The 26,318-nt window shown below is 42.4% G+C and overlaps 1 protein-coding gene across 4 annotated transcripts in view; it reads left to right on the forward strand.

The window, feature by feature from the left end:
* Positions 1-26,318, forward strand: part of GFOD1 (glucose-fructose oxidoreductase domain containing 1) — a 101,889-nt gene that overhangs the window by 58,769 nt on the left and 16,802 nt on the right. Inside the window, exon 2 of one of the 4 annotated variants that reach the window (XM_054984863.1) lies at positions 7,840-11,814. The exons of 1 other annotated variant lie outside the window; for it this stretch is intronic. In XM_054984863.1, the coding sequence (XP_054840838.1) occupies positions 7,840-8,759 (920 nt within the window). In that variant the 3' untranslated portion in view covers positions 8,760-11,814. Of the gene's footprint in view, positions 1-7,839; positions 11,815-25,579; positions 25,686-26,318 lie in introns of those variants that run through there. 2 more of the 4 variants (XM_054984865.1, XM_054984866.1) reach the window with 2 other exon arrangements.

A 26,318-nucleotide genomic window follows, 5' to 3' on the forward strand; every position in this document is an offset into this window, starting at 1 on the left:
TTAGGCCATAAGGTATGATCTTAGGTTAACCAGGCTTGTAAACAAAGGATGAGTAAGAAAAACCTCCAAGCACCCAGGTAGAAAACCTAGCAAATTTTGGTTCTTTATTCTTTTAAACCACAAATGGCTAATGTAATAGACATTTCTGTGGGCTGTTAACTAGTATGTTCTTACTTGCTAAGCAAATAAACTGACACAAGAATCTATCCAGAGGAGTTAGCCGTGTAAGTCTGTAGTAGCAAAATCAAAAAGAGTCCAGTAGCACCTTTAGACGAAGAGAAATGTGATTCTCGAAAGCTTATGCTACAGTAAAGTTGGTTAGTCTTAAAGGTGCTACTGGAGTCTTTTTGATTTTACAAGAATCTATGTATCTGAAGAAGGGAGCTTTAGCTCTTGAAAACTCATGCCTTGGAAATCTACTTTGTCTTTAAGGTGCTATTAGAACTAGATCTTGCTCAAGAACGTATGTGATTTGGAAAAATCATACACTTTTTTACAATGCGTGTTTTCAGATTTTTCATTTTAAATATGAACCTATCAGTATTGGCTCACTTCCACACATTTTTTAATCCTGTTTACTTGTGGTTTGGGAATTGATTAAATAATTACCCATGATCCAGATTAAGAGTGGGTCTCAAATGCAGTGTCATGAGGCAGGGCTGGCCCAAGATGGTGTCAGATCAAAAATACTAGTGTGTCCTGTGACCAGTTGGGTGGCTGGGGCTATAGGCAGCCCCGTCTGGGTATTAATGCCCTTAAGATCATGCCCTTCATCAACAACTGGCTTGTTAAGTTGTGTGAAAAGAACCGCTCATTACCATTTCTTCCTATAAACATAAAGCAATCATTGTTACCAAATTACATAATGCCAAATGTGTGTAAAACCAGGATGACTGAACTGTAGTTGTGTTGCTCCCACTTGATAGATTACCATGTAACCAAGACATGACAATGCCACAGTGTTGACCAGATGACTGAGAAGAGTGGGGCTCTCCCCCTCACTTTTAATTAGAAGTATGTCGTAGTTGTTGGGTTTGTTTTGTTATCTGCATATAGTATTGGTAGAGAGACCAGGTTAGGGCGTTCTGAATACAGATTCAAACATTCTGTCAAGTCTGATGTTTGTCAGAATCATAGAAATGTGCCCAGTGAATGTGTTTATTATTGTGTTTATTATTGAATACTTAGAATACTGATCAAATTTTCCTTCTCCATAAAGATTCCAATTCTCATTTAGTACCAGATTAAAGCTTGTTTGTTTGGAGGAAGCAGAGGACAGAGGATTTATGGGAGGCAGCAACACAGAAGGTTTCTCTAGATGAGATTTGTCATATATCATGTGCTTTGAGTCATTGTGGATGACAGCTACAGAGTAGCATAAAAGCCAGCACTGATGCCCACTTGTCCTCCAGACCCTGTTTAAAATAGCCATTGCTTAGAAACTTCACTCTGACATATTTTCTGCATCCTTAAAAAATATCCCAGTACTGCAATGTTGTTACATTTCCCATCCTTGTGGCAATCTTATGCCCAGACAAGCAGCTACTTAAAGCTAAACTACACGAGACAAATTACAGGAGGATGCTCAAGTGAAGAGAGATGCAGTGTTAGCTGGGACATGTAGTTTGAATTTCAGCTCTCTTTACATAGCTGGCAGAGATCTCTCCTCAGAGGGTTTGTTAATTTCACCTCTCTACAGAGTTGCAAAGATCACTGGGAAGACTTTGTCAATTATTAACAAACTCTCTGAGGAGTGATCTTTGCTGGCTCTATAGAGGGGTGAAATTAACAAACCATCTGAGTAGTGAGCTTTGCCTGCTCAGCAGAGGGAGATTAAATTCAAACTACGCTTCCCAGCTAACATTGCGTCTCTCTCCACTTGAACGGCAGAGCACAAGCTTTGAACCCCTGCTTTGTATCACTAGTTACATACCGGGGGGAGGAGCTGTGGCTCAGTGAAAGGACCTCTGCTTTGCATGCAGAAGGTTCCAGGTTCAATCCCCAGCACCTCCAGTTAATAGGACCAGGCACTAGGAGATGTGAAAGACCTCTACCTGAGATCCTGAAGAGCTGTTGCCAGTCTGAGTAGACAGTATATTGATGGACCAATGGTCTGATTCAGTATAAGGCAGCTTCATGTGTGACCTCCTGGGCTGTAAAAGGATCTACTGAGTCAGACCATCAAGGTCAATATTGCCTGCTCTGACTGGCAGTGCTCTCCAAGAATTCAGGTGAAGGTTTTTCCTTCCCCTGCTATCTGACCCTTTTAACTGGAGATGCCGGTGATTGAACTTGAGACCTTCTGCAAGCAAAGCCCATGTTCAACCACTGAGCCACAGCACCACTCCAGTGCTGGGCTAGATGGAAGGGATCCAGCTCATATGTGCTCTGCTTCATATGTCCATAGTTATGCTTATATGGGTCAATTTAAATCAGCAGGCTAAAACACATTTCTTTATCAGATTTTATTTCTCTTTTATAACATTTAAATCTTGCCTCTTCCCACCTCAGAAAAGGGCACAGGGTTGTAGGATTACCACTGGAGGAATTTGCTATGGGGCAGCCTGGGCCCCTAGCCCCATGCTTGGGTAGGCCTTGACCACTCTGTGCTGCTGCCCTGTCCCTGGAGTGAGCTGAGGGGCAAAGGGAAAGGGGTGCTGCGCTGTGTGGCCCCTACCTGCGTGCCCAGCCTGCCAGCCCTGGCCACTGCCAGGAAGCTGAGACAAGGAGGTAGGAAGCAGTCACACCACTGAATTGGACAGACGCTTGATCCTTCCGCTCATTTGCTTACCCCACCCCCCGCAACATCCACCCACCTGCTGCCTGCTGAGTCCACAAGTTAAGGTGAGGCTGGACTCAACTTGGACTGGGATAGAAAGGAAGATGGTGTGCTATGTGGTGTTGAGAGGAGCTTCCTGGCCAGAACTGGCTAGCTGGTGAACAAGGCAGGTGGGCACTATATCCATTACAGTACAACTCCTGCCTTACTGCTGGATAGAGAGCCCGTCTCACCCACACAGCCAGCTGCCCTTACCGTCTGGCTGCAGCCGTGCGAGATGAAGGCAGCAGGCAGGTACGAGGCGCCTTCTCGCTCATGGACTGCGCGCGCTGCTTGCCATTGCAGCTGCAGCAAAAAGGAAACAAAACAAGAACTCCCATGTAGATGCTAATAACATTGAGTGCATAATTTTGTGGGCACAGTAGTATTGTTTGAATGAATTGTTCAAAGCAGAGTAACCCCACAGTAATGACATTTAAAGTAACTAGTATCAACCAAGGTCAAGAGGGGGTGAACTAGAGATGTGAAATTTTGATTCCAGAAAAAAATGTTTCATAACAAAATAGGAGGACTGTGTCTTGCATCCCAGTCCTGCAATTTGAGGCAGTATCTAATGGCACTGGGTATCTGCCTCCCGTTCCTTTCAGTCGCTCATTTGAGCACCATCACTTAGAAACCTCATTTGCATTTTTTTAAAAGTCCTGCAGTAAAGGTTTAAGCCCTAGTTTTACTTGTTTTTAATTGATAGTTTTGCAACCAAAGCTACAGCTGGAACCATACCTATTAAAAAAATGTAGGTCACCCATATTGATTCATGTGAAGTTTTGCCAGAGTGAACTGAAAATGCAGGTCTGACTGGCTGATGGAATATTGGGCTCCAGATTAGAAGCCCTGCAGGCTATTCAGCAGAACCCCCTACAGTCAGCTACAAAATTTAACAAGAGCAGAGCAAGATTCGAATCTGGTAGCACCTTAAAGACCAACAACGATTTCCCAGGATATAAGCTTTCGAGAGTCAGACAAAGGAGAGCTTGAATTGCAAAAGCTTATACCATGGAAACATTTTTGTTGGTCTTTAAGGTCTGGCTGGACTTCAGTCTTACTCTTCTACTGCAGATCAACACAGCCACCCACTTGAAACTGTTAACAAGAAGTGCAATTGAAAAACAACAAGTTGGAGCCAGGGCAGGTTTTCTGCAGGCACAAGAGCTTCTGCCCACAGATTATGACTTTCTCAGTTTCCCCCTCCTACAGTAACCCCAAACGCATGCCCCAAAAATCAGAAGGGGAGCACATTTTCAACTGTTATGGGAGCCGAAAAAGTTGCACTTCGTAGGCGGAAGCCCTTGCACCTGTGGAAATGCTGCACTAGATCCAGACCAACATCTGCCCAGTAGGACTTCTCATTTGCAAATATCTTAATCATCTCCAGGGATAACTTAAATGTCACTTAAATAGTTAAAACTTTTTTTGTCCTCCTGTTTGGATATTTACATTCTGAGAGCCAATACAAGTAACTGAGACTCTTGGGCCACAAGTGATGCTTTGGCAATACAACAAAATAAACAATAGAATTAAGGGTAGCTTGCAGTGTGCTAGCATGCTGGTGGTCTAGAGAAGGATAACAACTTGGCCTTTCCCCCTTGTTCTTCTCATTGGGACAAAAGGCGCCAGAAGACAAGAAGCTGGAACCAGCCTACCTAAGCCTGAACTATCCCATCAAGATATCCTGAAATCTGATCTCAGCTCTGGAATAATTAATTAATTGTTTAATAATGATGGTGTTGGTAATAATATAGATGAAATAATAAAAACAGAGTGCCTGAAGCATGGGCAGAGAGCATTTTTCTTGTCACTGAGTATAGCAGCTGGCACAAGCGATCACCATCTGGATCAGAAGGAATGGCTTCCATATAGGCTTGAGCCTGCCACAACTTCTCTCATCTTAATTAACCACTACGAATGGTGGGGGGACACAAGGGAATTGCTATTGCAGGGAGTACAACCCCTGGGACACTGCTGGCTGGGCTCAGAGAAGGTGAAATGGTAACTATGGTGAAGGAGACTGAAAACTGGTGATAACAAGTGCTGGTTGTAAGTGACCAGGAGTGCTGTGGATTTATGGAGGACAAAGTGGCAGAGGCAGTGGAAGGAGATATTTTTTTTAGAAGAAAAAGCGGCATCCATAGTTGCTGTATGCATCCCTCACCCTTAAGGTTTTGTTATATGTCCTTTGGAGGCATAAAAACTTTGATTGCATGTTTCATATATGTTGAAAAAGTCATCCTCTTGCATTTCAAGTTGTTTATCTACCCTACAGTCCCACAGAAATATTTTAGTTGGAAAATATTTGTTAAATATGCCACTGATTTTAGCATAGTAGCTCTGCAACTGGAAGTACAGCTGGAGCTTTAAAGGAATGTAGGTCAGCTACCTGAATCCATTCACTGAAGTCAAACAAACTTTATTCCATATGGATCAAGTGGAAGCGGTGGGAGAGGGTTGGTTTTGCAAGACAAAAGCTCAGAGGCACCGCTTCACAGGAAGAAACTCAATGGAAGATAAATATGCTTGGGGCTGGCATCAAAATATTTAAATTGTGAGAAACTTGTTCTCCGAAATATTCTGAAATAAGCAATATTCTTTATGTTCTATAGCAATGGTTTGCAAACTTTCTACCTTCAGGGAAGCTTCTCCACCTTGAAATGTTCTAAAGAACTCATGCACATCTGCCACAGATCTGTAGCGCATTGCAGGGGATGCTGAGGGCATGTTACAGAGTGCACCATCCGATAATGCCTGGCCATTGCCCCATTTAATTTATCACTGCATGGGAAGAATGAAAGTGGAGCACAACTTCCCAAATGTCTGTCAGGGAACCTTGTTCCCCATCTTTTTTGGGAGCTTCCAGAGCTGGTTCCCGTAATATAGTTCGGGGATCCCCAATCTTGGTGGACTTGTGGGCACATTTGAAATTCTGAGAGGAGCTATTTGGCACCACAACAAAATGGCCTCAATGGGTTTGGTGGGACTAATTACAAAATGGCTGTTGTGGGGACTGTAGCAGGTGTCAAAAAATATTATGAGGTACCACAAAATGTTAGGAGGGTCCAACCCAAGAATTTTCTAAAGAAACAAAAATGATGCTTCCTAAGCTCCAGTGAGGTGGAGAAAAGATAGCTTTAGAAGAGTAGCTGTGTTGGTCTGCAGTAGAACAGCAGGATTTTAGTCCAGTGGCACCTTAGAGACCAATAAGATTTTTAGGGTACAAGCTTGTGAGAGTCAAAGCTGCCTTCTTCAGATATGAGTAGGAATGAAGATCCATGAGCCATTATATCCCAGCCAAAAGGTGGGTGGGGTGTAACAGGGAATGGCATCAGGATGCAAAGGCACAGTGCAGCTTGATTAGAGCAGAAATTGGCATCTGTAGTGAGATAAGAATCCTAAGTCTCTACTCGGCCTTTGGGAAGTGGGAGGCATTGTTCTGAGTTTGTGAATGAACTCCATTTCAGCAATCTCACATTGTAATCTCCCTTTGAAGTTTCTCTGTTTGAGGGCAGCCACTTTTAATTCAGCAGTGGAATGTCCTGGAAGATTAAAATGTTCTCCCACCAGTTTCGAATGTTGTGATTTCTCATGTCAGATTTATGTCCATTTATTCTTTTGCATAGGGAAAGATTCAGCATTCCCTTTGACCATTTGACCTGAGCACGGCTCAGGGGGGCATTATTTAACCCATTAGGGGCTGCATGTGCACTGAATACTGCACATGTACTCCCCCATAGGTCAAATAACATCCTTAGGGCCATTTCGGGTCAGGAAAGTGGCATGTGGGGGAGAGACCGAAGTCCCTTTCTCCCTGGCACCAGGGTCCAGATCTGAGTCAGGCCCCTGCAGCGTTTGGGAATTTAGTTCTCATACCTAACTAGTGGCAAAACATACTGTCCCAGTGATACCGGTAATAATAAAGAAAGGAATCTTTTTACAGCTACTATGGCAATGAAGCTATACAAGTGTGGATAGGCAACTTACTGGATCTGTAAAGTCCTTGTGAGGAATTGTTCTGTTTCACTTGAAATAGCATCTGAATGATTTGGCCTGAGATTAACATCCATCCACTGCAAATTCCCTTTTAGGCTACCATCCTGTTTTTCAAGTATAGAAATAGTCATGGATGTTGAACCAAAACAGGTAAATAGACAAAATTCTGTTGGCCTGTTTTGATCAGAGGGAACAGCTATTCCCTTTTAAATGACAGAGATGACTGGGTAGGAAATACATTCACATCAAATTTGAAGGTGATATAAGGAAGAATTGCAAGCACTGGAGAGGAATGAGTTTTCATTTTATGCAGTAGAAGATATGCCTGACAAAAACAAGGACTGTGTATATAGTATCCTCTCTAAATTCTCCCAGGATATGGATGGAAGGCACATGATGAAAGGTCTTGTTGCAACTATGCTGATTTGGGGTTGGCCCCTGCCTAGATGGGAGACTTTGCACACTATGTTGGGTTCTATGGAATAAGGGTAGGATAATAAATTGTTTATTTTTTAAAAAAATAAATGTTTCTTTTAGATATCATTCTGAATTACTTGACTAGTATCTAGGACCAGGGCTTTTTTTCAGCTGGAACGCGGGGGAACGGAGTTCTGGAACCTCTTGAAAATGGACACATGGCTGGTGGCTCTACCCCCTGATCTCCAGACAAAGGGGAGTTTAGACTGCCCTCTGCACCACCAGTGGCGTGGAGGGCAATCTAAACTCCCCCGTCTGGAGATCAGGGGGCGGGGCCACCAGCCATGTGATTATTTTTGCCGAGGGCGATTTAAACTTTTTAAAACTCTCCCCTTGTTCCAGCTGACCCAAAGTGATGTCATTGGTCCTGGGAACGTGCACGCACTTTGCGCACGCACATGTGGTACCAGGGGCACCACCTCCCACCAAGAGTTGCCCCCAGTGCTGGCAACCCACTGAGTTCCACCACTTCTTTTCCCAGAAAAAAAGCCCTGTCTAAGACCATGAAATGTCCTAACTCCTTTGTTTTTAATGTCTGGCAGGGATTGGAAAGAATGTCATCTGTGACCGAACAGCCACACCTCTTGATGCCTTTAGGATGATGTCTGCTGCCCATTACTACCCCAAGCTCATGAGCATCATGGGCAATGTTCTCCGTTTCCTGCCTGCCTTTGTGAAGATGAAGCAGCTGATCCAAGAAGGCTACGTTGGAGAGCTGCTTGTGTGCGAGGTGCAGGTCCACAGTGGCAGCCTGCTGGGGAAGAAATACAACTGGAGCTGTGACGACTTGATGGGAGGTGGAGGTTTGCACTCTGTTGGTACTTACATCATTGACCTCCTGACCTTCCTCACCAGCCAGAAGGCAGTGAAGGTACATGGGTTGCTGAAGACTTTTGTGAAACAGACGGACCACATCAAGGGGATACGGCAAATTACGAGTGACGACTTCTGTACATTTCAGATGGTCCTGGAAGGTGGAGTGTGTTGTACTGTGACTCTCAACTTCAACATCCCTGGGGAATTCAAACAGGATATTATTGTAGTAGGTTCCAGTGGGCGGCTGATTGTAGTAGGAACTGACTTGTACGGACAAAGCAATAGCTCGTCGCAGAAGGAGCTCCTTCTAAAGGATTCCACACCAGTCAGCAACTCCTTACTACCTGAAAAGGCCTTCAGCGATATCCCATCCCCTTACCTCCGAGGAACGATAAAGATGGTGCAGGCTGTCCGGCAGGCGTTTGAGGATCAGGATGACAGAAGAACCTGGGACGGTCGGCCACTCACAATGGCTGCCACTTTCGATGACTGCCTCTATGCTTTGTGTGTGGTGGACACCATTAAAAAGTCAAACCAGCTGGGTGAATGGCAGAATATCGTAATTATGACTGAGGAACCAGAATTAAGCCCTGCGTACTTGATCAGTGAAGCTATGCGCAGGAGCAGAATGTCTCTGTACTGCTAGCTGCTTGTCACATCTTTGGGGGTGGGGGGGAAGAGAGTCCATGCAGTTCTTTCTTAACAGAAAAGATACCTTGAACATCATGCCTTGGACAAAGGAGGCAATCTGTGGAATAAATCCTTGATATGTAAGCCACATTGCCTAGTCGGTGCTGAGATAGTAGCTGCTTTTACAGGGCTTTTGAAATCCCTGCACCAGATAAAACAAAGACTTATTCGGGAGCTTGATAAAAGAGAATCTGGCATTAAGTGTTTACAAAGTAGCGTTATAGGAGGGTGAAGTGGAATCAATGTATAACGTGCAGGTGCATAGCTGATTGATTTGTGTTTACTTTAGGGGGAAAAATGTCCAGTTGGGGTTTTCCTTGCCAACCAGCAGGCAGTGAAGATGCAGAAATGTCATAAAGTCCCTTGTGGTGGGCGAAATGGCTGGCTTTTGACACAAATGCTTTTGTAGCAGCTCCACTGATAAGAGTAAGCTAATGTATTACTGTTACATTCAGTAACTCCATCCATCTGCATCAGTTAATAGACATAAGAGTACTTGGCCTGAATGCATTACCTAAAAAAAATTGGCAGCTTGGTTTGTTGCATATAACTAACATGGAAGGTCTTTGTTGTTTGGGGATATTTTTCCTTTCTTTTTCTGCAACATGAATTGAAAAGAAAGCAGTATGGTTTTAAAAACAAGCTGCTCTAAAACAGTGGTGTGTTTCACATAGGCTGCACTCAAACATCACAGTAGACTGTGGTTTGATCCAACCCCAGTTAGTTGTGACGTTTGAGCACATGGAACTGCTTTACACTTTTTAATTCGGTCCCCTTTAGCAGGAGGTCTCTCTTCTGGATTAACAATACTGATCCAGACTAGTGGTCTATCACTGTACTAACTGGTAGTATTGTCTGTACTAACTGGTAGCTCTCAAAGGTCTCAAGTGGAGATTTTTCATACTACCTGATTATTTCAACTAGAGATGCTGGGGATTGAACCTGGGACCTTCTGCATGCAAAACAGGTGCTCTTCCACCAAGCCAAGGCCCCACTTCAAGCAGATGGCCCAAGAAACTGGGGTTTGTTGTTAGGAACAAAAGTAGGATTTCAAATTAAGGCTTGTAGCTGGTTTGTTACCTACAATAGGTACTAACTGTGGTTTGTTGTGACATCTGAATTCACACATCACAATCTGTGATGTGCTGCCAGGGTAATATAGGGAAAATGCACTCCCCACTGGGATAAAGGAAGAAGCAGACGAACTAAGGTTTACACGTAAACCAAGATTTGTTATTTATTGGTAGACTAACCAGAGTTTATTACATAAACTACAGTTGGAACAAACCAAAGTTTATTGTGCCCTCAAAATGCACGCATTGGTTCTCATGCCAGGTTTCACTACTAAACACAGAAATCTGTCGACAATAAGGAATGTACGAAAATTGCCCGCAGTGGAGGTCACTTAGAGTTCTGAATGTGCTCTGATTTTTGGCAAATTTCAGATGGATAGCCCAATTAGCCAACTGTAGCAAAACTAACAATCAGTCCCGGAACAGATTAAATGCTAGCAATTTTACGGTGGCACAAACTTGTATGAAACTTGGGGCCCGCTTTGTCAGACACGTGAAATAATCCATCTGACAAATTGAAACAATCCATCCACAAAAACACATGGTATAATAATTATGTTTGTTTTTAAGGTGCCATGGGATTCTTTGTTATTTATGCTGTTGGTGTTTGTCTCTAACCCCAGATTAAGGTGTGATTCAACAAAGCATAGGTTTCAAAGAAATTGTAACATTGTTTTAGGTGGGAATTGTATAAAAGGAAGCTTGATTTGGCCAAAAGAAGCTAAGAGGTTAAGAATGTGCCACCACCTTCCCCCAGACTGACATCAGTCTCTTTTCATATGAGTGATCTCTGTATCATGTCAGGAGATTCATGCAACCGTGCTGTGATAACATCAAAGCCATAATCCCTGTTCTCTTAATAACAATTGAAGGGCCTGTGAGTTATGCTGTTGAACCCAGAGAGAGATTCTCATGCATCCTCAAGCCCAGGAGAAGATACCAGATTATAAAAGTTAGTTGAGCAGTAAAAGAAAGCTATCTACTATTGTTAAAAGAAGCACACTTCATATTACTGAATATTACTGGATTTCTGATGCTGGAGGATTTAGATTTTTTACTGCTTGAGTTGAAGTGGATCCAGTTTTCAAATGCTTGGCTTACAGCTAAAGCTGCATAGCTAGAATTAGAGATTTCTGTGTAGCCACTGAAGACAGGGCACATCTGCTTCCAAGCTAAGCTGTGGTTAAATCATATTAATTACTGATTAATCAGAAATTAATTAGAAATAGAATTGCCAGGTTGCAGTCTTAAAAAATCTTCCAGTCTCTTTGACAGCTCTGCAACTGCAAAGGGGGAAAGAGCAATCCATGTCTTTGTTTTGCACCCACCTCTAATTCCTTTGTCTATCTCTAGGCCTCACGTGGTGTAACATGTAGGACATATTTTCAGCACAGCAAGTAGAGGGAACAGTAAAGTATTCTGGGTTTCCACCTACCATCTTAGTGCAATGTGGTGACTTTCCTGACAATTCTCTGTTAAGAGATTCCTTCCCTCCTCATAAAATGACAATTCTCAACAATCCAGGAAAAGAAAAAAGTTGAGAGTTAAATTGGTTTAAATTTATAATGTTGATACGACCTTAAACCCTGTTGCCTTGTGTTATGTCAGTCATCACTGATCTGTATACAAGATTAATCAAATGTGGTCTGATGCCAAAGATGCAGAAAGAGGTTAATTAAGAGCCCAGTTATGTTTTATGGATGCAGCCTGTGCCAGGACCATATGGGACACACAGACTTCCACTTTTTTTCAGGAGGAGCCAGATGGAGAGCTGGGTGAACAAGGACTTTGATTGGAAAATACTTGACATTTCTTAGATCTCCTGTTGAACACACAATTCGTACCTCCATTGAGGTACAAGTAAAGAATTCTGTACTTGGCTGTACCAGTTTGGGTGTTACATTCTTGTCTTATAGTAAAGAGTCCAGTAGCACCTTTAAGACTAACCAACTTTACTGTAGCATAAGCTTTCAAAAACCACAGTTCTCTTCATCCAATGCATCTGATGAAGAGAACTGTGGTTCTTGAAAGCTTATGCTACAGTAAAGTTGGTTAGTCTTAAAGGTGCTGCTGGACTCTTTACTATTTTGCTACTACAGACTAACATGGCTAACTTCTCTGGTTCTTGCCTTGTTCCACCTAGATGTTAGGAAAATTAAGAATCTGCTGTTTTCAGGGAGTTCCTTCCAGAGCATATGTCCCTCTACTGTGGGACAGAAGGACACAATGCTAAAAGCCGTTATAATTCTGTTTTCCCTTGTTGGCTACATTTCATTGGTAGCATCCACCTACACATCTAAACCCACCTGTGCATAGATAATACCAGGGTGTCTTTTAGTAGAGGAGTTTTTTCTCTAGAGGTACCATTTAGCTGCACGGGTGATTTTTTCCCCTCTCTACCCCAGTAAGATGAGAAGCTGATGAGAATCTTTTTCTGCACAGGTATTTTCAGAGTCCATCATCCAAATTGTATGATGTTTAGCAAAAACACTCTCACATCAAACAAAAATCCCTAGTACAATAACAGAAAATAAAACCAGCCCTCTTAGAAATAATGGGATTCTGTTTTCAAATGGTACAATAAATTAGAAATTCAGTGTACCTTAAGGACCTGGCTACTTTTGTGTTCCATGATGGTAGTCAGTAGATGATTATCTCATTACTTCCTTGCATCCTTGATAACTGAGGGCCAAACTAGACATTAGCCAATGCCATTTTAGAGCTGAACTCAGCCATTTAAAAATGTAATGAGGGCCTGATCCAGATTGGCCCTACTGTGCAGCGAGACCAGGCAATCTTGTCTCCCCACCCCCAGCACCTTTTAAAATGCCAAAACAGACCAGGCAATCTTGTCGTCGTCCCCCAGCACCTTTTAAAATGCCCAAACAGCCCCCCCACCACACAGCTGTTTGGGAACTTGAAAAGACACACAGGATGGAAAACAAGATCACCTGGTCCTACCACACTGCAGGCTTAGCCAGGATTGGGGCCTCACGAAATTTTCAGTTGGCCAAATTCAGCTCTAAAATGATGTTGGTGTCCATGGGTTGGTCCCTTGGATGCTATAATGTCTAATTTGGCCCTGAGCAATGCCTTTTCGTTTGCCCCCATCTGCATGCAAGATGGCCACATACTTCCCTATTAAACAGATAGACAGCACCAGGGTGGGGCTGGCGTGGGGGAGAGGTGGCTCACAGAAGGCAGAATAAAGTTTAGAAGAGGAGGGAGCAAGGACGAGAAGCAAAACCGCTGCTGTTCTTGATGATTTGATTGTAGATGATAAAAGACTGTGTATTACCCATACCAGCCACTCTTTCTTTAAAAAGCACTTAAAGAATGGTTAATATGTTTACTGTATGATTATAGATATTTCACATTTTTAAAATTTACAAGTTATGGTCACTTTTGTCAACATACTATTTCATTCCATTACAGGCAGGGCTGGTCAGGTTTCCTTGTTTTTCCTGCCACTCTGTGCTCATCAATCTGGGAGGTGCATTAAAGACATTGGGCTGATCCAGCCAGCTTTTTAAAAATCCAGTCTCACCTAATGCCTCTCTCTACTACAGCTCCTGTTCCACACTGGCTGTTGTCCATGTGGGTCCTTTGATCCCCTTTTTTGGTTTTTAGCTGGTCAGAGAACCCCCCTCCTTCCATTTTTACCAGTGGAAAAGAGAAAAAAAGAGCAGCCCCCCCATCCTGATAATCCAGCTATGTAAACCCTCTTCTTTGTAGAATTAGCATTCTGTCCTTCAACCATGATTGACTGCAGCTTCCTATTTCCTTTGATGCTTGAATGATGCCCTTTTCCCTCTCTGTGTTGATATTTTTAACCTTGATAAAAACTCCAAGTATATGTTTATTGCTGTATTAAATATATATATTTATTGTGTTTTATGAACATATATATATATATAATGAACATATATATATATATGATGCAAACTATATATATATATAAAATGTCAATGCATGGGCATTTTATGTACAGTAGATATTTTAAAAAGCTATTTATCAGACAAAAGAAGTGTGTGATAAAAATAGAGTCTATATTTTATATATCTATACTGTAGATAGCAAAATGAAATAGCATTTAAATTATAATAAGAGGATTTGGGGATATTCTATCTTTCTGGTGTTCACTGATTGGAAGGATGGTGTTCATTTGTTACTTTCACACTGCTTGGGGAATGTAGTTAGTAATAGTCATGATGAGCATATGTGCTGTTTAAAACATGGTTACCCGCTGTTCTTACGTATTTGCATTGATGAAATAAAAGGAACACAAATGGTGAATAAAGGAGATAGGATTCCAGCTGTCACCCATTCCTTTGCTGTGTTTTCTTCTTCACTTCTTCCTACTAAATAATGTGATTTGACACAACATAACTAAATTAAATCACTAATATTCCTGCTTCTCAAGGCTGTTTTTAAACTGGGAAAGGGAGGAACAGCTAGAAGAAAAGAGTTTTAACTGTTATATTGTTGATCATTTTGAGGTTGTGACCAAAGTTACAAGGTTGCATGTGTTTTTAAAAAGATTGTTCCAGATTAAGTTCCAATTTTACCTCATGTCTGTGAGCTAAGCTACAAGTGACATTTTTCACGTGAAGGACACTTGATCATTTTCGCAAGTTTTTCTGGGAACTGAAGTCCCTCTCCCCCACCCCTTTTCCTTCTGTTCCTTCCCCTCTCTGTTAGAATCGCTGTCTGAAGAGCCAGAGAAAGCCAGCGGCAGCAGCAGCTTTTGCAAATCGTCTTGCTCCCGGGGAGCTGCTCTGGAGAAAGCTGACATGTCGGTGAAGCTGAGCAGGTCGCCCAGGGAGAAAGTTGCAGCTGCCCGCCCCAAAGATCGTTGAGAGCAGGCTTGTGACAGGAGGAACGATTTGCAAAACCTGCTGTTGCCGCAGGCTTTCTCTGGCTCTTCAGGCAGCGATTCTAACAGAGAGGGGAAGGAACTGAAGGAAAAGGGGTGGGGGAGAGCGATTTCAGTTCCCAGAAAAACTTGCGAAAATGATCAAGTGTCCTTCACTTGAAAAATGTCACTTGTAGCTTGGCTCATGTGATGTATCAGAGCAACCCAGTGATCTGTCACATGCAACATACACACACAATAACCAATGCCTTCAATTCTGTCAATCACTCTCTCAAGAGGAAGCAAAAGGGTCTGTCAGACATTCCTTGTTTTGAAGAATTGCTAAGTCATCAGAGTCTCCAAATATTCTAGATTCTCCTTATTTTCACACAACCATGGAACATACATTCCTGTATTTTCAGGCACTGCACCATCAAAATGTCCTCTATGTTTGAAATTTTGATCTGGCAATTCAGCCTGGAAGAGAAATCCCTTTAGTAATTCTCAAACTACATCAGTCCCAATCTATAGAGCTGTTGGGCAATCCACTCAATCTCTGTTACAACCTACTAGGTGCTTGATCCTCTGCTTGCGTATCCAACTAAGTTTCTTCATTGAATATTGCAATTTTGGACAGGAAGTTACTTAGGAATGTAGCTAGGAGGTTTCCTGGCACTCTGTTCATCTGTGGTTTTTATGACATATTCCCACTCAAATGCTGTAAGAAAGGGGTAAGCAGGCACCAGCCTCTTTAATGAGCACAATTGTCTATTGAATGCTGGTACCACCTTCTGCGCCAGAGCATTCTGCAATGAAAGTGCAGCTTATAAATATGGAATATCATAACTCCCTTTCCCCTTATGTGCCTTAGCATAGCAGACTGTCTGGCCAGGCAGAACAGATGCCAACCCCAGCTGGAGTTAGAAAATGACCAGGTGTGTCAGATTGACTAACTGCCCCTCTGCTTCCTGGAGAAGCACTTAAGTGAAACAAAGAGGTCTTCCAGGAGTTCCTGCTTTATCTCATCAACACCCTTCTGTACCCTCCCTCACCCAGCCTTCCCAATCAGGACTATTCATGGACTTGATAAGCCCTTCCCATCCTGCAATAATGAGACATCAAGCACCCTTCTCATAATTTCTCCCAGATACGTATAATCAAGGTAAAAGGTAAAGGTAGTCCCCTGTACAAGCACCAAGTTGTTACTGACCCATTGGGGACATCGCATCGCAACATTTTCTTGGTAGACTTTTTACAGGGTGGTTTGCCATTGCCTTCCCCAGTCATCTACACTTTACCCCAGGAAACTAGGTACTCATTTTACCGACCTCGGAAGGATGGAAGACTGAGTCAGCCTTGAGTCGGCTACCTGAACCCAGCTTCCACCAGGATCGAACTCAGATTGTGAGCAGAGCCTGGGCTGCAGTACTGCCACTTACCACTCTGTGCCGCAGGGCTCCTATGTATAATCAATCCTTTCTTGATTTATTGTTTCATCTCTGGACAAGTCATTAAAGCTATTGTTTTAGGAGCAGAAGTCATAATTCTGCACCAGGGTACATTTTGCACTATAACTGGGTTGCCCCCAGCCAGGTGCTGTGTATGTGTTCTTTGAATCCATATGCACACCCTCAGATGTGTGTCTGGGCCTTCTTACTACCACAAAGTGTTGGTTGCTCATGCTGCTGCCTCTACAGACGTCCTTCTTCTCCTAGACTGGTAAATATCACTCTGAACCTCTCTCCCTCTCCCTCCCTGATTTTCTAGTTAGCCCTGTGTGTTTGCCTTTTATGACTCTGTTAATAAAGAAACCTTTCCTTTAGAACATCTACCTGTTCAGTTAAGGGTTTCTCTGAGGGAACAATCCTGGTATACATTGGTGGAGATCTTACTGTGAAATCTTTGATGCTAATTCCCTCAACTCACAAGGAGACCCGCATTTATTATTATTTTAGAAAATATGTATCACTATCAAAACGTCAACTAAAAGATAGGAATCTGTATGGAGTAAGTGTGCTAATTGTTTCTCATCTCTGTATGCCACACAAATGAGGCTGTCATATGCCTACAAAAAATTGTCCCCATGTGAGATGCATCTCCTGCCCTATATGCAGCTTTGATTCCGCCTCCCCCCCCCATATATGGGAAGTGACGCTGTCTCATGGGGGAGAAAAATGATGCCCAGGATTTCTTGATGCAGCCCATGTGGAAACTGGCTGGAATGGGAGTCTCCCAATAGTACCATTATTATCCAAAACACATGGTGTATCCTGGGACCTGTCTTTATTGTCCAAAATGGAGGGTGAGAAATCAAGAAATAATATTGAATGAGCGATTGCAAATTGGAAGGAAGGATGCCTGCCCGTTTATCTGAGAGCTGATTGAGAATGCATATAAGTATATTTGTGTGTGCCCAATTTTAATCCAGATAGTGTTCTAGACAGTTATAAATGTAGGAAACTAATTTAGTTGTTGCCCATCGCTTGGTCATTAACTTTAGCCTGTTTTTTTACAGTGAAAAGTGTGAGTTGGTATAACGGCTGCTGATGTAACAAAGCGATAGGAATTCCTGGGGGAAGGGGCACGGCACACAGATTAAAGGCAACAGGTTCTCCAAACTGCTTACCCTTTTTCTCTGCTTTTCAAACAACTTCCCATATGTGCGCTGGCAATAAGAACCCAGTGGAGAAGACAAGCAAGCAGGTTTGCAGATGTGTGTGATGATAACTTCAAAACTTGAGAGGACAGATAACCACAGCATGCTTGCCTTTTTCTGCCTGATTTCACAAAGCTTTTCTGCAATGGCCATCGAGGATGCTTTTGCTTTAATGTGTGTGTTAATTCCAGGCTTCTATTTATATTTGAGCTAAGAGATCATTAACTCTCTCAGTGGAGTCCTGGGGGAAATACAATTTTTTAAAAAGAGGTAGGGATACAGCTGGACTGTTAGCACACAATTACAGTATAGAGAAAGTAATTAAGTCTGTAAACATCAACATCATAGAAAAGCTAAGAAGAATTTCAAGTTAACAAGACTAAGGTATGAGGGTTGCAGTATCATCTTTCCTGAATTGCTGGTACAGTTGCCAGCTGAATATTTTTTCCTCCTATGTCCACAGTAAGTTACTAAAAACAAGAGGTATTCCTATCAGTCCTTCCTATCAGTGGTCTTAAGTATATGGAAATAACATTATTTGGGTGAATGAATCCAGAAAAACCGAGCAAAAACCGAGCTCCACATCCCTCCAGCTGCAGTCTTTCGCACAGTCTTTTGAGAAAGATCCCAGTCAAATTGCCACTCCCCTCCCCCTCACACACTGGAGGGCTTTGTAAGGCTGTTTTTTTAAAGTAAGAGCTATATTGCTATAGCGTTATAATGCCACAATGTACTAGTTCCCTGCTTTCATTTAAAGAAAAAAATGTGTAGCCCTTTTGGTTGCAGTGTTATAAGGGGAAACAATGTGGCTGCTCTATTTTCTTTATAATGCTGCAACCAAAAGGGCTAGAGATCACCTTTTCTCTTTAAATGAAAGCTGGAAATTAGTTCATTTTTGCAACAGATTTTTCTAATGCCATAACAATGTAGGTATTACAAATTTTTAAAAGCCCCAAAAAGCTCTCCATTGTAATGAAAACATCTCAAGCTACTCCCCACTCCTTGTATGTTACTAAGTTTTGTTCTGTTCTAGGAACAATATGGACTAGGAAGAGTGTCAGAAATGAAGCTTTCACGTAAGCGGCACAGAGAAAAATGATGTGAAATAAAAGCTTTTAGAAAAGTCTATAGCAATCTTTGAGTGGATCTTTTTGCAGTCTTTTTGTGAATCTTCTAGTAGATGCACCTGTTCTGCAGCAGTGAGCAAGCTACAGGTATCTCATGAGGCACCTGATGGAAACACCTGGTGTAGATGGCATAGATATATCATAGAATCATAGAGTTGGAAGGGGCCATACAGACCATCTAGTCCAACCCCCTGCCCAGTGCAGGATCAGCCTAAAGCATCTCTGACAAATATTCATCCAGCCTCTTCTTGAAAAATGCCAGTGAGGGGAAGCTCACCACCTCCCTAGGCAGCTGATTCCACTTTTGAACTACTCTGACCGTGAAATATTTTTTCCTAATATCCAGACGGTACCTTTGTGCATGTAATTTAAGTCCATTGTTTCCGGTCCTACCTTCTGCTGCCAACTGGAACAGCTCCTTGCCCTCCTCCAAATGACAGCCTTTCAAATATTTAGAGAGTAATCATGTCCCCCCTCAATCTCCTCTTCTACAAACTAAACATTCCCAAGGCCCTCAGCCTTTCCTTGTAGGGCTCAGTCTCCAGACCCCTGATAATTGCTCTCCTCTGCACCCTCTCAATTTTGTCTACATCCTTTTTGAAGTGAGGCCTCCCAGAACTGCACACAATACTCCAGGTGCGGCCTGACCAAGGCACTATAGAGAGGAACTATGACCTATATATCCTGGATGTCCCAGACCACAGACTTTTGACTTTGTCATCACTCTCTCTCCTAGCAAAATTGATGGTCCTGTGGCTATCAACCAACTACCAAAATGGAGCCACACAGAAACTAGGTAAGGGGCCGTACATATCTTGAGGATGCCACAGGTATGGAGAAAATGATTTCATAATTTAAAAAAAATACTTCTATAGTTTGATGAGGAGGACTGCTCATTGCCTTTCATAAAAATACAGGTGGACGGTGAGAAAAGAAGGAAGGGAGGATAAATTGGCCTGCCCATAGAGTATTCTGGGAGATACGAGGCAAGTATGAGCCAACTTCACTTTTTGTCCCTATCCAATATTCTGTGGTCTGCAACATTCTGCCTCTAACCATGATGGCAAAAAGGAACCTCTACAAGATGCAGGGTAAACCTCTGAATAGTAGTGCTAGGAAGCTGCGTGAGAGGAAGGCTTCAGCCTCCTGTGTAATTGGTTGGCTGCTGCGTGAAACAGAATGTTGGCTTAGATGGACCACTGATATGATCCCACGGGGCGCTCCTTATGTCCTTGCTCATTTGACATGGGGATGGAGAGGTTAAAAAAAGAAATCCTCTCCCTGCACTGTCCAGCTTACGTTAGGGGCTAGAAAAGAAACTATCACTGAACTAGAGCCCTAGATGGCAGAGGTCCAAGCCTGGTAAGCAGGCTGAGATTCATCTAGCACTGAACAATAGGGGAGGAGACTCTCTCAACTGTTTCTCTCCTGCCTTGATTCTTTCTTTTCTGTATTTCAGCACTCTTGTGAACAACAACCGCTCTTCCATTCAAAACATTTTTTTAAAAAAACCTTGGCTTCCCTAACCCTTTCGCTGTTTTGTAGGTCTCTAGCATTTAAAGATGTTATCTTTTTTTCCTCGTTACACTAAAAACATTTCTGAACCTGTCTCATGTTGTTTGTACACGTGGATAGTGATATTCTAGCAAATATAGGTGTTTCATTTATATATTTGAGAAAATGTATGCTTGATATTTGAATTTAATTGTAAAGTGCCCCTAGTGATGTGAAACGCCCTAAATTAAAGAAAAAATACAACTAGGCTGTGGGCCAGCACAAATACTCTCAATCAACACAGGAAGAGGCGGTTTCATCCTGGAGAGAACCACTAAAAGGACTCTGGAATTAGATCCAATTACCTAATTAAGTACTAATTAGCAAGAGAAAATTGGCCAAAATTAGAGTTATTCCAAAAGGATTATACTGAGTTCTCCCTCATCCCCTCCTCTCATTTCACTGCTTGAAAATGCCCCCAACCAGCTGTTTTGAAGCCTACTAAGGAAAAAAAGGTGGGAACCTATATTCTCTCTTTCGTTTCTGTTCCCTTAATACTACATATCTCAGACAGAAAAAAAACTGATCGGGGAAAGAGGGGTCACCTCCCCTTGGCAGTCCCATAGCTCTGGTCCATATAGACTTTTTCCACAGCTGCATTTTAGGCAGATCTCTTGCCAGCACATGTAATTAGGCTCTTAAGATTGCAGTCCTGGATCTTTGAAACTAATTCCCACTGAAACTTAAATTTTGCAGTAAAGATCCTGTTTGCAGACTCAGGGGTGGAAAAGCTTTACCCATGCAATTTCTTCTTGATAAAATACATGCTAAGGACATAGAAGCTCTTCAAGGGGAAAAATCTAATCTTGAATATTGCTCAAATATTCATACCGGTGTTGTGTAGTAGTTAAGTAATTGAGCTGCAATGCAACACTTTGTTGGTTCAAATCTCTCTGCTGCCATGAACTCATCAGGTGGCCTTGGGTAAGCCATTGCTCTCAATCCCAGTTCCCCTGCTAGATTGTGGGGATAGCAACAATGACGTTGTTCGCCATTCTAAATGGGCATTAAACTATCCAGAATAGCAGTATACAAATGAAATATTATTATATGGCTGTTCCAATCTAGTATTTTTTGTTCACTTGGCAAAAAGTTATTTGGCTTTAGACATAACAGTTTCTTAATTTATTTAAAACATTTGTATGCTGCCTTTCTAGACAAACTACAGTTCCCAAGGCAGTGAACATTAAATTTAAACGTTGGTCTCAGTGTTGTCATGCAGAAGCAGAAAAAGGTTTATTCCTATAAAAGCGACTAGAAAAATTAATATCTGTAAAATGCAAATAATACAACTTGACTACTCATTGTGAAAGAGATTTTTCAATATTTCGCTGACATACACAGCTTTTGGACATCATTCTTATTTAACTGCACTTTCTCAACGAGGAAACTAATAATCTAAACCATGCACTTCAAGCAAATGGCTACTCCAGAAATGAAATCAGAAGAGCAATTAAACCAAGGATAAATCAAACAACCAAGGAAAAACAGTCTCCCACAGGAAAAGTGTTTTTGCCATATATCAAAGGAATCACTGATCAGATGGGAAAGCTTATGAAAAAGCACAACCTTCAAGCAGTATTCAGACCCACCAGAAAAATACAACAGATGCTACGATCAGCAAAAAACAGTAGAGACCCCCTCACCTCTGCAGGAGTATACCGCATACCCTGCAGCTGTGGACAAGTTTACATCGGGACCACACAGCGTAGCATCCAGACAAGAATAAAAGAACATGAAAGATACTGCAGACTTGGCCATCCAGAAAAATCAGCAGTGGCTGAACATAGCCTAACTCAAACAGGACACAGTATCCTATTCCAGGACACTAAAATACTGGACAACACTTCCAACTACTTCGTCAGATTGCACAGGGAAGCCATTGAAATTCATAAGCATAAGCACAATTTCAACAGGAAAGAAGAGACTTTAAAAATGAATAGAGCATGGTTTCCAGTCCTGAAAATCACCAGACTAACAAAACTCTCTATACCCGACAATAGCCCTGCAGAGAAGATTAGATTAGAAGATATCAAGCACAAATCCATATGCAAAAGAACCTCCTCAAGAACCTCCTCAGTGAAGCCTCCCACCATTAGCATTCCACACCCTTCCTGAGTAGATATAAATTAACTGCCAACATCTTTTCCACACTGTGACACTGAGAGATCTCTGTCTTTTGGTGCTACAACTCTGAAGATGCCAGTCACAGCTGCTGGCAAAACGTCAGGAACTACAATGCCAAGACCATGGCTATACAGCCCAGAAAAACCACAACAACCATCATTGTCTGGCTGTGAAAGCCTTCGACAATACTTCTTATTTAACCATCCTTCCATTCATGTACTCTAACCTGGATAGGCCAGGAGAGCCTGATCTCGTCAGAGCAGAGAAGCAGGGTTGGCCTTGGTTAGTAATTGGATGGGAGACTTCCAACAAAGACCAGTGTTGCAGAGGCAATGGAAAACCACTATTAGTCTCTTGCCATGAAAATCCCACTAGGAGTCATCATAAATCAACTCTGACTTGAGGGCCGGATTTCATTTCATTTCCATTCATGTATCTACATGTTTTGTTTTAATTGTTTTTATATGCATACACTTGTTTTAATATTTTTATTGTTTAATGTTTTATTGTTTGCCACCTTGGCCCTCTTTAGGTAGAAAGGCAGCTTTAAAATAAATTTCTAATACTCATTGAATGTTTCTTGGGGAATTTCTGTTGACCATGTTCAAGGCTCAGAGACTCCATGTATGATGACAGCAAGGGAAGAGTCGCCCCATGTGCCTCTTCTTTCTAAATTTGTTATGTATTGACTCACACTGTGTAATTCGCCTTGAGTCTCAGTGAGAAAGGTGGACTATAAATAACATAAAACATATTGGGGGAACGGAAGAAAACAATGTTGCGGGGATTTTACCACTCCCCCCAAAAGGAACAAGAACAACCCAAACATATAGTGAAAATGCGGGGCTTGGCTCCTCCCCTGGAATTAATATAATAAAATATTCTACCATTAATTAACTGAGCTTATGGAAGATAATAGAATAGCTTCTAGAATTATGAGAGTATATACACCTTATCACCTTAGACGATCTCTTCATAAGTCTGATAAATGGGCTGTTGCTCATGACTTTATATTATTCTATTGTATGCTATTTGTTAAATCTATGATGCATAATAAATTATGTCAATGGCACATTTTGAAGAATGTTTATATGTAGAATTATGCTCCTCTGTCGGGGCACCTGAAATGTTGATTGAGTTGTATAGGATAACAGGATCTGAGAAACTGGGTAAGGTTCTATGCAAAAACTATGCATCTATGCCAAGGAGATTTATGCTTCTTGGTTAAGTCTCTAAATATTTAATTATTAAGAAAAAAGACATTGGGTATCCAAGAAACTCTTAAGTGCGTCTCTTGCCCTGTTAGAATTCTGACATCAAAAATCCAGTTCTTCAAAGTAGGAGTTCATCATATGTACAAAAAACTGCCACCTACTGACATTCTCAGGCAAGGACACATAATAAAGAAGAAGCTTGGCTAAGTTTGCCACCTACTGCCAACAGCATAAAACTGCTACCGGGAAACTGAAAGAATTGTGCTCTGCAAAAATAAATAATTCTTCACACTTAAACATGTCTGTGATCACTGAAAATGTTAGTATTGTTTCATTTTGTCTATATAAAAATTTGTTTTTTTAACTACACAATATACAATTTTCGAATTGGCTGGTCTTCTGGTACCAACTGCATCTCTTCTCAGAAATAACTCCTACAACATTCAGTGGTATTTATTCTCAGATAATGAGTCCCCTTGTACTCAGTGAGATTCGCTTAGCAAGTGTAACCCCCATGAGCAAGTTGGTTTGGCCCAGTAGGGCGGAGTCAGTGTCTGATGCTGAGCAGCGGAGAAGGGTGCTTGCAGGAAAGCTTGATAAAAAAATTTGTACTCTTATCACCTTGAATAAGGGCTGTAATTCCCAAGCTGAAGACAGAAGCCTGAGTTCCAGTTTGTTCCATAATCAAGAGGACTGTAGATAATGACTCTAGCACTTCGTGAGACTCAAAAAGTTGGACTCTGCTTACCCTGAACTGGATTCAAAAGGCCATCGTTACTTCGCTGAGCTTAAAAGACATTATTGGCTGCAAGTTTCAGTTCTTTATTGCACCTATGAGTTTGGTTAAAAAAATAGTTGCATTGTTCTGATTGTTGAAAGGTTTGGTGTAAAGAAATTTTCTTAACTTACATTTGTGTTGTAAGTTGGGTTTCTAAATCAGCCCCATAGAACCCAAACAAGGTTATACAAACATGGTCAGTGCACCAATGCACACTGTTCAACTCCCACCACAATCTCTTCCCCTTAAAAAGACCTACTTCAAGCATTCATCTCTGTGGTATGCAGTTAATGTGACCCATCTCCTTTTGAGTGCCATCTTTTCCTGTTGTTGCTGACCAAGAATGGTAGCAAAATCAGATGGATAATGGTTTCAGATACGGCTACAGTCTGAAAACCTAACCTGTCACATTCTGCTACCTGAACCTTTGTTCCCACCAGAATGAATACTTACGACAGTGTGTTTATTTAAGGTTTTTAATAAAGTGCTCCTTGAGAAAATGTTGTCTTCATGTCCAGTATCAACGGTGGTGCTCTTTAGATGGAGGCACTTATTCCTGAGCAGTTCTCACAGGGCTTGGAGAATGTTTGAATGACCCACCCATCTGAGTGGCAGCTAATCGCATGAGTCTTTCTTTCCTGTAAAATTGGGACTCCCCCAATCTATGGGGTGTCGATTATGTGAAAAAACCCACCCTTATGTAATAGGCCTCCAGCCACTGTTGGTTGGTTATGTACAGTACAATCCTAGAGAGTGGCACCCTTCTAAGTGTATTGAAATCACTGTTCTGCTAAAAGTTCTGGGAGAACATCTAAGCGCACATACTTCCTAATGCTTACTGTAATGTATGGCGACTGGAATGCAAATTGGTGGAAATCACCAATACCATTTTTTTTAAAAAAATCTCACCTTGTTGTTTCTATTAGGGATAAGATTAGGCCACTAGGGTGTTGTGCACATCAGGATTAGGCATGTACATAAATAGGCTTTCAGAGGAGAGACTTGATTTGGACTGGTCCAAAACTATTGTGAATTTACTTAATCGTAGATCCTTATCCTGGACACATCTGCATGCTTCAAGGGAAGAAAGAGTTGAAAATAAGATTCATAGACGCCGGAGAAAAAAATTGTCTACACCACAAATCTGTGGGGCTTACTTCCGAGAGAACATATAAAACCTGCGCTGAGCGGTGGTAACCCCAATCCCGTTTACGCGGAAGCAAAGGAATGACATTTCCTTCTTCGGTAACCAGGATTGGGCCAGACCAGGCCTGAGGAGGCGCGAGGAGTAATGACGGCTCAGTTCGGCAAGAGAGCGGCAGGGCTCTAGGGCCTGCCCGCGGACGGCGGCTTCCTCCCTTCCCACCCCCTGGCTGGGCGGGCCAGCGGCTGCGCGGCCCCAGCACGGCGGAGCGCTCTCGGCCGGCGCTCTCGTTGCTTTCCCGCCCGCCCAGGCCTCGCCCAGAACTTGCGCTGCAGCCGGGCTGGAAGCCTTGAGGTGCGTTTTCGCGGGCTGCGATTTCGTTTCCCCGCTCCTGCTGTGCCCGGGGCTGCTTCTCTGAGCCCCGTAACGCCGCCTTCGGCCGGCCTCTCTCCACCTCTTCATCGGTTCCCATTGCTCTCTTGCTTCTGGTGGCTGTTCTTAGTTGCCCACCCACGGTCGCTCGGTTTCGTCTCTCCTGAAACGGTTCTTCTCCTCCTCCTTCAACCCCCGAGGTGGTCTTTGCTCGCCTCTTCCGCTCATCCTCATTGCACGTTTCAAAGAAGTAGCCGCTTGCTGCAGTAAAACTGAGCAGGGCTTTTGTGGAACCTTAAAGATTGTACGTTTTGTTCATGCATCTGAGGATGTGGGATCGAGCTTGCGAAAGCTTATGGTGAAGTAAAAACGTAGTCTTTAAGGTAGCCCAAGACACCTGGTAGTCTTAATTCCTAAAATAGCTATCCTCTGTACCCTGTCACTTAAGGGTTGCCCCTATTTGAGTGCTGTGGCACCTTCGAGACCAACACATTTTTTAGGGGACAAGGGCTCCCTTCTTCAGATACATCTGAAGAAAGCTTTGACTCTGGAAAGCTTTGACTGAAAAGCTTATCTCCTGAAAATCTTGCTGGTCTCTAAGTGTCAGGCTAGAAG

Source organism: Eublepharis macularius, chromosome 7 (genome assembly GCF_028583425.1).
Source record: "Eublepharis macularius isolate TG4126 chromosome 7, MPM_Emac_v1.0, whole genome shotgun sequence".
In the NCBI taxonomy this organism is placed as follows: domain Eukaryota; kingdom Metazoa; phylum Chordata; class Lepidosauria; order Squamata; family Eublepharidae; genus Eublepharis; species Eublepharis macularius.